Source organism: Phoxinus phoxinus (assembly GCF_949152265.1).
Source record: "Phoxinus phoxinus genome assembly, chromosome: 4".
Taxonomy (NCBI): domain Eukaryota; kingdom Metazoa; phylum Chordata; class Actinopteri; order Cypriniformes; family Leuciscidae; genus Phoxinus; species Phoxinus phoxinus.
In genome coordinates, this window is record NC_136879.1 from 45,191,048 (window position 1) to 45,203,196 (window position 12,149).

At 48.3% G+C, this 12,149-nt stretch overlaps 1 protein-coding gene across 6 annotated transcripts in view; it reads left to right on the top strand.

The window, feature by feature from the left end:
• The window catches only part of sik3 (SIK family kinase 3), a 76,255-nt gene extending 65,581 nt beyond the window's left edge, over positions 1–10,674 (top strand). For 4 of the 6 annotated variants that reach the window (XM_079609635.1, XM_079609639.1, XM_079609637.1 and 1 more), the window contains 4 exons: positions 52–170; positions 3,278–3,407; positions 3,489–3,613; positions 8,600–10,674. In XM_079609635.1, coding sequence (XP_079465761.1) covers positions 52–170; positions 3,278–3,407; positions 3,489–3,604 — 365 coding nt within the window. In that variant the 3' untranslated portion in view covers positions 3,605–3,613; positions 8,600–10,674. The remainder of the gene's footprint in view (positions 1–51; positions 171–3,277; positions 3,408–3,488; positions 3,614–8,599) is intronic. The other 2 variants (XM_079609634.1, XM_079609636.1) reach the window with 1 other exon arrangement.
• The last annotated feature ends 1,475 nt before the right edge of the window (positions 10,675–12,149 follow it).

Consider the following 12,149-nt stretch of genomic DNA (forward strand, 5'->3'; position numbering starts at 1 on the left):
CGCACACACACGCTTCTCCATCTAATGTATTTGTTGGCTGTTGTGTGTCAGAGTCGTGTGATGCCTCAGACTGTGGACCGATGGAAGGAGATCATAACGGCTACGGCACACACAGATCTCGAGGATCATTACAGCGACATCACACCATCCAGACCTGCGACGACGCCTACGTGAGTGTGTATGAGAGAGAGTGACTGAGAGTGAGAGTGACTGAGAGTGACTGACTGACTGAGAGTGACTGAGAGTGAGAGTGAGTGACTGAGAGTGAGAGTGACTGAGAGTGAGAGTGACTGAGAGTGACTGACTGACTGAGAGTGACTGAGAGTGAGAGTGAGTGACTGAGAGTGAGAGTGACTGAGAGAGAGTGAGTGACTGACTGAGAGTGAGTGAGTATGAGAGTGACTGAGAGTGAGAGTGACTGAGAGTGAGTATGAGAGTGAGTGAGAGTGAGAGAGTATGAGAGTGAGTGAGTATGAGAGTGAGAGTGAGAGTGAGTGAGAGTGAGAGAGTATGAAAGTGAGAGTGACTGAGAGTGAGAGTGACTGAGAGTGAGTGAGTGAGTGAGTGAGTGAGAGTGAGAGTGAGTGAGTGACTGAGAGTGAGTGACTGAGAGTGAGAGTGACTGAGTGTGAGTGAGTATGAGAGTGAGTATGAGAGTGAGTATGAGAGTGAGTGACTGAGAGTGAGAGTGACTGAGAGTGAGTGAGTATGAAAGTGAGAGTGACTGAGAGTGAGTGAGTATGAGAGTGAGTGACTGAGAGTGAGAGTGAGTGACTGACTGAGAGTGAGTGAGTATGAGAGTGAGAGTGACTGAGAGTGAGAGTGACTGAGAGTGAGTGAGTATGAAAGTGAGAGTGACTGAGAGTGAGAGTGACTGAGAGTGAGTGAGTATGAGAGTGAGTGACTGAGAGTGAGAGTGAGTGACTGACTGAGACCTGCGACGACGCCTACGTGAGTGTGTATGAGAGAGAGTGACTGAGAGTGAGAGTGACTGAGAGTGACTGACTGACTGAGAGTGACTGAGAGTGAGAGTGAGTGACTGAGAGTGAGAGTGACTGAGAGTGAGTGACTGACTGAGAGTGACTGAGAATGAGAGTGACTGAGAGTGAGTGACTGACTGAGAGTGAGTGAGTATGAGAGTGAGTGAGAGTGAGAGTGACTGAGAGTGAGTATGAGAGTGAGAGAGTATGAGAGTGAGTGAGTATGAGAGTGAGAGTGAGAGTGAGTGAGAGTGAGAGAGTATGAAAGTGAGAGTGACTGAGAGTGAGAGTGACTGAGAGTGAGAGTGACTGAGAGTGAGAGTGACTGAGAGTGAGTGAGTGAGTGAGTGAGAGTGAGAGTGAGTGAGTGACTGAGTGAGAGTGACTGAGTGTGAGTGAGTATGAGAGTGAGTGACTGAGAGTGAGAGTGACTGAGAGTGAGTGAGTATGAAAGTGAGAGTGACTGAGAGTGAGAGTGACTGAGAGTGAGTGAGTATGAGAGTGAGTGACTGAGAGTGAGAGTGAGTGACTGACTGAGAGTGAGTGAGTATGAGAGTGAGAGTGACTGAGAGTGAGAGTGACTGAGAGTGAGTGAGTATGAGAGTGAGTGACTGAGAGTGAGAGTGACTGAGAGTGAGTGAGTATGAAAGTGAGAGTGACTGAGAGTGAGAGTGACTGAGAGTGAGTGAGTATGAGAGTGAGTGACTGAGAGTGAGAGTGAGTGACTGACTGAGAGTGAGTGAGTATGAGAGTGAGAGTGACTGAGAGTGAGAGTGACTGAGAGTGAGTGAGTATGAAAGTGAGAGTGACTGAGAGTGAGAGTGACTGAGAGTGAGTGAGTATGAGAGTGAGTGACTGAGAGTGAGAGTGAGTGACTGACTGAGAGTGAGTGAGTATGAGAGTGAGAGTGACTGAGAGTGAGTGAGTATGAGAGTGAGTGACTGAGAGTGAGAGTGAGTGACTGACTGAGAGTGAGTGAGTATGAGAGTGAGAGTGACTGAGAGTGAGAGTGACTGAGAGTGAGTGAGTATGAGAGTGAGTGACTGAGAGTGAGAGTGACTGAGAGTGAGTGAGTATGAGAGTGAGTGACTGAGAATGAGAGTGACTGAGAGTGAGTGACTGACTGAGAGTGAGTGAGTATGAGAGTGAGAGTGACTGAGAGTGAGAGTGACTGAGAGTGAGTGAGTATGAGAGTGAGTGACAGAGTGAGAGTGACTGAGAGTGAGTGAGTATGAGAGTGAGTGACTGAGAATGAGAGTGACTGAGAGTGAGTGACTGAGAGTGAGTGACTGAGAATGAGAGTGAGTGAGTATGAGAGTGAGTGACTGAGAATGAGAGTGAGTATGAGAGTGAGTGACTGAGAATGAGAGTGAGTGAGTATGAGAGTGAGTGACTGAGAATGAGTGACTGACTGACTGAGAGTAAGTGACTGACTGAGAGTGAGTGAGTATGAGAGTGACTGACTGAGAGTGAGTGAGAGTGACTGACTGAGAGTGAGTGAGAGTGACTGACTGAGAGTGAGTGAGTATGAGAGTGACTGACTGAGAATGAGAGTGACTGACTGAGAGTGAGTGAGAGTGAGTGAGTATGAGAGTGACTGAGAATGAGAGTGACTGAGAATGAGAGTGAGTGACTGAGAATGAGAGTGAGTGACTGAGAATGAGAGTGAGTGAGTGAGTATGAGAGTGAGTGACTGAGAATGAGTGAGTGACTGACTGAGAGTGAGTGTGAGTATAAGAGTGACTGACTGAGAATGAGAGTGAGTGAGTGAGTGACTGAGAGTGAGTGACTGAGAGTGAGTGACTGAGTGAGAGAGTGACTGAGAGTGAGTGACTGACTGAGAGTGAGTGACTGAGAATGAGAGTGACTGAGAATGAGAGTGACTGAGAATGAGAGTGACTGAGAGTGAGTGACTGACTGACTGAGAGTGAGTGAGAGTGAGTGACTGAGAATGAGAGTGACTGAGAATGAGTGACTGAGAATGAGAGTGACTGAGAGTGAGTGACTGACTGAGAGTGAGTGACTGACTGAGAGTGACTGACTGAGAGTGAGTGACTGAGAGTGAGTGACTGAGTGAGTGACTGAGAGTGAGTGACTGAGAGTGAGTGACTGAGAGTGAGTGAGTGTGTGAGTGACTGAGAGTGAGTGACTGAGAATGAGAGTGAGTGACTGAGAATGAGAGTGACTGAGAGTGAGTGACTGACTGACTGAGAGTGAGTGTGTGAGTATGAGAGTGAGTGGTTGTGTGTGTTTCGTTTGTGTCATGCAGCTCCAGCGCTGACCTCTTGTTCTTGTAGGAGCAGGCGGAGCCAATGTCTGGCATGAGCTTATTGGCTGGGAAGGCGTTAAGCTCCGCCCGCATGTCGGACATTCTCAGCCAATCGTCTCTGACAGGAAGCCAGCAGCTGCAGCAGAGGGAGGGGCCAGGTGTGTGAACACACACACACACACACACTCACGCGCTCACTGATGATGATGATGATGATGGTGTTGTGTGTGTGTGTTTAGACGTGGAGGCAGATGTTCCCCCCGCCTCCTGTTACCCGTCCTCCTGCACCAGTGACATGCTGCTAAGCTACAAACCCCCCGACCTGCAGTACAGTGTGGAACAGGCCGGGGTCTAATGAACACAGGTGAGTGTGTGTGTGTGTGTGTGTGTGTGTGTGTGTGTGTGTGTGTGTGTGTGTGTGTGTGTGTGTGTGTGTGTGAGTGAGTGAGAGTGAGAGTGAGAGTGAGAGTGTGTGTGAATGTGAGGACCAGTGTCGATGGCTGACGTATTGATGAGGCCTTCACAGGGGAGAGTCTAGTTAACACAATCTCTGCTGACACTTCAGGGATGCGTTGTGGTCGTGTCTAGACGCAGGTCCTCCATCTGATCTGGATACGGCCCGGATCCGGCTGACTACATCATGTGTTGTGGTCGTGTCTAGGTGCAGGTCCTCCATCTGATCTGGATACGGCCCGGATCCGGCTGACTACATCATGTGTTGTGGTCGTGTCTAGGTGCAGGTCCTCCATCTGATCTGGATACGGCCCGGATCCGGCTGACTACATCATGTGTTGTGGTCGTGTCTAGGTGCAGGTCCTCCATCTGATCTGGATACGGCCCGGATCCGGCTGACTACATCATGTGGTTGTGGTCGTGTCTAGACGCAGGTCCTCCATCTGATCTGGATACGGCCCGGATCCGGCTGACTACATCATGTGTTGTGGTCGTGTCTAGGTGCAGGTCCTCCATCTGATCTGGATACGGCCCGGATCCGGCTGACTACATCATGTGTTGTGGTCGTGTCTAGGCGCAGGTCCTCCATCTGATCTGGATACGGCCCGGATCCGGCTGACTACATCATGTGGTTGTGGTCGTGTCTAGACGCAGGTCCTCCATCAGATCTGGATACGGCCCGGATCCGGCTGACTACATCATGAGTTGTGGTCGTGTCTATAGGCGCAGGTCCTCCATCTGATCTGGATACGGCTCGGATCCGGCTGACTACATCATGTGTTGTGGTCGTGTCTAGGTGCAAGTCCTCCATCTGATCTGGATACGGCCCGGATCCGGCTGACTACATCATGAGTTGTGGTCGTGTCTATAGGCGCAGGTCCTCCATCTGATCTGGATACGGCCCGGATCCGGCTGACTACATCATGTGTTGTGGTCGTGTCTAGGCGCAGGTCCTCCATCTGATCTGGATACGGCCGGATCCGGCTGACTACATCATGTGTTGTGGTCGTGTCTATAGGCGCAGGTCCTCCATCTGATCTGGATACGGCCCGGATACGGCTGACTACATCATGTGTTGTGGTCGTGTCTATAGGCGCAGGTCCTCCATCTGATCTGGATACGGCCCGGATACGGCTGACTACATCATGTGTTGTGGTCGTGTCTAGACGCAGGTCCTCCATCTGATCTGGATACGGCCCAGATCCGGCTGACTACATCATGTGTTGTGGTCGTGTCTATAGGCGCAGGTCCTCCATCTGATCTGGATACGGCCCGGATCCGGCTGACTACATCATGTGTTGTGGTCGTGTCTAGGCGCAGGTCCTCCATCTGATCTGGATACGGCCCGGATCCGGCTGACTACATCATGTGTTGTGGTCGTGTCTAGGCGCAGGTCCTCCATCTGATCTGGATACGGGCCGGATCCGGCTGACTACATCATGTGTTGTGGTCGTGTCTATAGGCGCAGGTCCTCCATCTGATCTGGATACGGCCCGGATACGGCTGACTACATCATGTGTTGTGGTCGTGTCTATAGGCGCAGGTCCTCCATCTGATCTGGATACGGCCCGGATACGGCTGACTACATCATGTGTTGTGGTCGTGTCTAGACGCAGGTCCTCCATCTGATCTGGATACGGCCCGGATCCGGCTGACTACATCATGTGTTGTGGTCGTGTCTATAGGCGCAGGTCCTCCATCTGATCTGGATACGGCCGGATCCGGCTGACTACATCATGTGTTGTGGTCGTGTCTAGGCGCAGGTCCTCCATCTGATCTGGATACGGCCCGGATCCGGCTGACTACATCATGTGTTGTGGTCGTGTCTATAGGCGCAGGTCCTCCATCTGATCTGGATACGGCCCGGATCCGGCTGACTACATCATGTGTTGTGGTCGTGTCTAGGCGCAGGTCCTCCATCTGATCTGGATACGGCCCGGATCCGGCTGACTACATCATGTGTTGTGGTCGTGTCTAGGCGCAGGTCCTCCATCTGATCTGGATACGGCCCGGATCCGGCTGACTACATCATGTGTTGTGGTCGTGTCTAGGCGCACGTCCTCCATCTGATCTGGATACGGGCCGGATCCTGCTGACTACATCATGTGTTGTGGTCGTGTCTAGGCGCAGGTCCTCCATCTGATCTGGATACGGCCGGATCCGGCTGACTACATCATGTGTTGTGGTCGTGTCTAGGCGCAGGTCCTCCATCTGATCTGGATACGGCTGGATCCGGAAGACTACATCATGTGTTGTGGTCGTGTCTATAGGCGCAGGTCCTCCATCTGATCTGGATACGGGCCGGATCCGGCTGACTACATCATGTGTTGTGGTCGTGTCTAGGCGCAGGTCCTCCATCTGATCTGGATACGGCTGGATCCGGAAGACTACATCATGTGTTGTGGTCGTGTCTAGGCGCAGGTCCTCCATCTGATCTGGATACGCCCGGATCCGGCTGACTACATCATGTGTTGTGGTCGTGTCTAGGCGCAGGTCCTCCATCTGATCTGGATACGGCCGGATCCGGCTGACTACATCATGTGTTGTGGTCGTGTCTAGGCGCAGGTCCTCCATCTGATCTGGATACGGCCCGGATCCGGCTGACTACATCATGAGTTGTGGTCATGTCTAGTTGCAGGTCCTCCATCTGATCTGGATACGGCCCGGATCCGGCTGACTACATCATGTGTTGTGGTCACGTCTAGTTGCAGGTCCTCCATCTGATCTGGATACGCCCGGATCCGGCTGACTACATCATGTGTTGTGGTCGTGTCTAGGCGCAGGTCCTCCATCTGATCTGGATACGGCCCGGATCCGGCTGACTACATCATGTGTTGTGGTCATGTCTAGTTGCAGGTCCTCCATCTGATCTGGATACGGCCCGGATCCGGCTGACTACATCATGTGTTGTGGTCGTGTCTAGGCGCAGGTCCTCCATCTGATCTGGATACGCCCGGATCCGGCTGACTACATCATGTGTTGTGGTCGTGTCTAGGCGCAGGTCCTCCATCTGATCTGGATACGGCCCGGATCCGGCTGACTACATCATGTGTTGTGGTCATGTCTAGTTGCAGGTCCTCCATCTGATCTGGATACGGCCCGGATCCGGCTGACTACATCATGTGTTGTGGTCGTGTCTAGTTGCAGGTCCTCCATCTGATCTGGATACGCCCGGATCCGGCTGACTACATCATGTGTTGTGGTCGTGTCTAGGCGCAGGTCCTCCATCTGATCTGTATACGGCCCGGATCCGGCTGACTACATCATGTGTTGTGGTCGTGTCTATAGGCGCAGGTCCTCCATCTGATCTGGATACGGCCGGATCCGGCTGACTACATCATGTGTTGTGGTCGTGTCTAGGCGCAGGTCCTCCATCTGATCTGGATACGGCCGGATCCGGCTGACTACATCATGTGTTGTGGTCGTGTCTAGGCACAGGTCCTCCATCTGATCTGGATACGGCCCGGATCCAGCTGACTACATCATGTGTTGTGGTCGTGTCTATAGGCGCAGGTCCTCCATCTGATCTGGATACGGCCGGATCCGGCTGACTACATCATGTGTTGTGGTCGTGTCTAGGCGCAGGTCCTCCATCTGATCTGGATACGGCCGGATCCGGCTGACTACATCATGTGTTGTGGTCGTGTCTAGGCACAGGTCCTCCATCTGATCTGGATACGGCCCGGATCCGGCTGACTACATCATGTGTTGTGGTCGTGTCTAGGCGCAGGTCCTCCATCTGATCTGGATACGGCCGGATCCGGCTGACTACATCATGTGTTGTGGTCGTGTCTAGGTGCAGGTCCTCCATCTGATCTGGATACGGCCCGGATCCGGCTGACTACATCATGTGTTGTGGTCGTGTCTAGGCGCAGGTCCTCCATCTGATCTGTATACGGCCCGGATCCGGCTGACTACATCATGTGTTGTGGTCGTGTCTAGGTGCAGGTCCTCCATCTGATCTGGATACGGCCCGGATCCGGCTGACTACATCATGTGTTGTGGTCGTGTCTAGGCGCAGGTCCTCCATCTGATCTGGATACGGCCGGATCCGGCTGACTACATCATGTGTTGTGGTCGTGTCTAGGTGCAGGTCCTCCATCTGATCTGGATACGGCCCGGATCCGGCTGACTACATCATGTGTTGTGGTCGTGTCTAGGCGCAGGTCCTCCATCTGATCTGGATACGGCCCGGATCCGGCTGACTACATCATGTGTTGTGGTCGTGTCTAGGCGCAGGTCCTCCATCTGATCTGGATACGGCCCGGATCCGGCTGACTACATCATGTGTTGTGGTCGTGTCTATAGGCGCAGGTCCTCCATCTGATCTGGATACGGCCCGGATCCGGCTGACTACATCATGTGTTGTGGTCGTGTCTGGGCGCAGGTCCTCCATCTGATCTGGATACGGCCGGATCCGGCTGACTACATCATGTGTTGTGGTCGTGTCTAGTTGCAGGTCCTCCATCTGATCTGGATACGGCCCGGATCCGGCTGACTTCAGTAAACCTCGGGATAAACAGAAAGACTAACATTAGCGTAGATGCCAATCTTATGATGTAACGAGTACTTCGGGTGTTATAGGAAGTGTGTTGGACGTAGTTTATTGTACTGTGAATTTGATTGTGTGTGTGAGATTGTGTGAGTACAAATATTATGATATGAATATATGTTTTATCCAGAGACCAAACACTCACATAAAGCAATATAGATTATATAGAAAAATCGTCTGCATTATTGTTTATATTGCCACTATTCGTGAAAAACAAATCAATATAATTTAATTTTAGACTAAATTTACACATATAACACATAACATTTGTTAATACATATTTTTAATTACAATTTTATATGATATGTACTATATATACTAATGTTGTTCTGTTTCTCTTCTCAGGGGTGTATTTGCTGTATAAAGCTCATATCCGTCTGCTGTGTTGTGCTGTCATGCCAAATCCTCATCGTCTGTCCGTCGGGGTGCCGTGGGCGTGGCCAGCTCGCAGGGGGCGGAGCACTCGGCTTCCTCTTCGACGCCATTGGCCGTCATGACATGGGAGTTTCTCTGATTGGCTGGGGCGAGTGCCGCCCGTCTGCTGAGGCCCAATAATCATCCGCCCCTCCCCCACCCGACCACGCCCTCTTACCGTCGCCATAGCAGCGCTCCCGCGCGCTCCGATGTACAAGGCTTACACAGAGTCTTATGTAAACACACTCTCACACACACACACACACACACAAAAAGACGTCATTACCAAACGCCACAAACCCAAAGTATTTCACGTGAAGCCTGTGGGACGTCGCGGATCATTCCGGTCGGGCCGTGACTCTCATTCGCTCTTTCCTCACTTCTGTTCTTTTATTTTTAACGCATTTTTATGGCTAATGTTCTGTAGGAATTATGATTCATTATTGTTCTCGTTTTCTGTAAAAGACGTTTTATGGTTATGACATTATTAAAAAGAATGATTATTATTAAAACCGTTCTATGTTGCAACAAGAGAACAGCAGCGTTTGTTTCCTCACAAAGTGATTTTTGCACTTTCAGTTTTTGTTTTTTGCTTTTCCTTCATGTTTCTTGTTCACCTCCTTCATTCCATACATCTGTCTGTCTGTCTGTTTGATGTCTATGACAGATGCATTGTGGGTAGTTTTACGGCTCCTGTACTGCTCATAGATGATGATGATGATGATTTGAGCTTCATTTCCTTTTCAAAGCTTTATTGGGTTTTTTATTTTTTTGTGGATGTTGTTAGAAAAGCTTTTGTATATTGATTATTTTGCTATTTCTGTTCTGATGTTATGTTGATGTTTTTAGTCAAATGTACAGACAGACAGACAGACAGACGCTTCATTTCATGTCTTTCTCAAGAGTTTAGAGCCCAAATGTATGGAAGCTTCTCTCCTCCACGGAATAAAAACAAAAGGCAGTTTATACAAATTTATATCTAACAATTATGACCTTTTTTACTTACAATTATGAGTTTATATCTCAGTCAGAATATAGGTATATAAACCCACAATTCTGACTTTTCTCTTAGCAATTCTATGAAAAAAGTTAGAATATATCTATAAACTCACATGAATAAAGTCATACTTGCAAGAAACTTAGAATTGCAAGAAGTCAAAATTGTGAGAAACTCAGAATTGCGAGAAAAAAAGTCAGAATATGTATATAAACTCACAATTTCAACTTTTTTCTCCCAATTCTACAAAAAAAGTCAGAATATAGTTCTATAAATCAAGAGAATTAAGTCGTACTTGCAAGAAAAAGAATTGTGAGTAAAAAAGTCAGAATTGCAATTCTATAACAGTCTGAATACATGTATATAAACTCAACTTTTTTCTCACAATTCTACGAAAAAGTCAGAAAATTTGTATATAAAATCGGAAATGTGAGAAACTCAGAATTGCGAGAAAAGACGTAATTGCAATTCTACAAAAATGTCAGAATAAAGTTATATAGAATCGCAATTTCCACTTTTTTCTCAATTCCACAAAAAAGTCTGAATATACAGCGTTTTCTTCTTAGAATCGTAAGGTATAAACTAAAAAGCAACTTGCAATTAGCCTTTATTATTTTTACCCTGTGGCGGAAACGAGCTTCTGTAGACCTGTTGCTGAGATTGAACGATTTCTGCTGCCGTTTCGCCTTCGGTCTGACCAAACCAATAACGGTCACATGATCATCTGAGGCGAGACGGGCGTGTGTTTATCAGACAATCACCCGTCTGTGTGCGAGTTTGTGTCGATGGTGATGAAGAGAACCATGATCCTCCTCATCGTCCATCTGTCAATCATGTTATGCTCCGCCCTGTTTTCCTTTCTAGATCTGTCAGTTTCTTCTCTCTTTTTTTTTGGCTTTATGTTTTTGGAAAAGATACTAAAGTGCAACAGCAATGGTTAAAAAAGAATTCCAAACAAAACTGAGAGAAATAATAAATATATATAAATAAAGAAATGAATATGACATAAGTGTGTGTGCTGTGTTCTTTGAGGGCGTGTTCAGTAATGCTGCGGTACTGAAGATCCAGATCCCGTGTTTAATCTCTACCTCAGATGTGGTTCTCTTCAATATGACGGCACAGGACCTGAAAGAGAGCGTTTACACTAATGCCAGCTGTAGCCCTTCAACAACATGTGCTTGTGTTATGAACAGATGTCTGACACATTTCACAATGCACAACATTGAGCTTCTGTCCAGCTGCTGTTCGAAGTCATTAATAATTGACGAACTTTGCAACATTGACTTATTGAACTGAAGTGAATCAAGATTGAGCTGAATAATGACACTTCCGTAGAGCTGCTTTTTGTTTCATAATCGATGGCTTTTACAGCATTATCGCTGGTATTTTCATGTTCTATTACTGTGAAGGTGCACAATCTGTGGTGTATATAGTGCTATAGAAACACGTAATGTTAGCACTGACTCCAGCATGGTTCAGGCCAGAAGCATCTGCTAACGGTTTTAACAAGTACCGTCTATCACCGTCTAACGACTAATTCTTAAGTTAGAAGATAAAACTGCTTGTTTTGATGCAGTGATTGGTTTTGTACCCATGAATCGGTCAAGACTGGAGCGATCAGTGTTACAACTCTACCGACACGAGTCCACGGGGCAAGAAGTGCCTTTTTACTTTTCTTTCTACAAGCTTTGATGAAACCTTGTAGAAAGTTCCAGACCGGTCTCTCTCTTCCTATTCCTGGTTGAATCTGTTCCCAAATCTTCAGTTCTCATTCTGCTAGATTATCAATGCTGTTAAACTTCTTCTGTCCACTCTCTCACCCCTGGAGGGTTTGACTCTTACCCCACAGCTCTGGAACGCATCATCTGGTCCCCGGGGTACCCCAGGGTTCAGTCCTTGGACCGCTCCTGCTTTCCAGATACACTACATCTTTGGGACCCATTAAACAGGCACACGGTTTCTCCTACCGTTGCTATGCTGATGATGACACAGTTCTACTTTTAATTTCAACCAGACGATGATCCCACGGTGGCATCAGGGATCTCGGCATGGATGGAAGAACGTCCCGTACAGCTCAACCTAGCGAAGACTGAGCTTCTCGACTTCCCCATCAGTACGACTTTACCATCCAGGGTGTGTTTCCCGATAGCAACGTTAGCCAACTATAGTCGCAAGTTCCATCGTCATCATCAGTTCAACGAGTCGGTGTTTCCCGAAACCATCGTTCTAACGAACATTGGCAGACAGCGTCTGTCTTTTATTCAGAATACATACAAATGTCATTTACATCTTCTACGAGCTCTGGTGCGTAAGAACGATTGAATCTGGAAATAAAGCAAAATGAGAAATAGTCCTGTGATTTATAGCAAAACATCTCGTATTAATTAAATCTCAAACTGATTAATTAAAGTAGTTATTACTCCACCACCTGCGTGACGTCATTAACCAACGTGGTTGAACGACCAATTGGCGGTAGTACGGTTT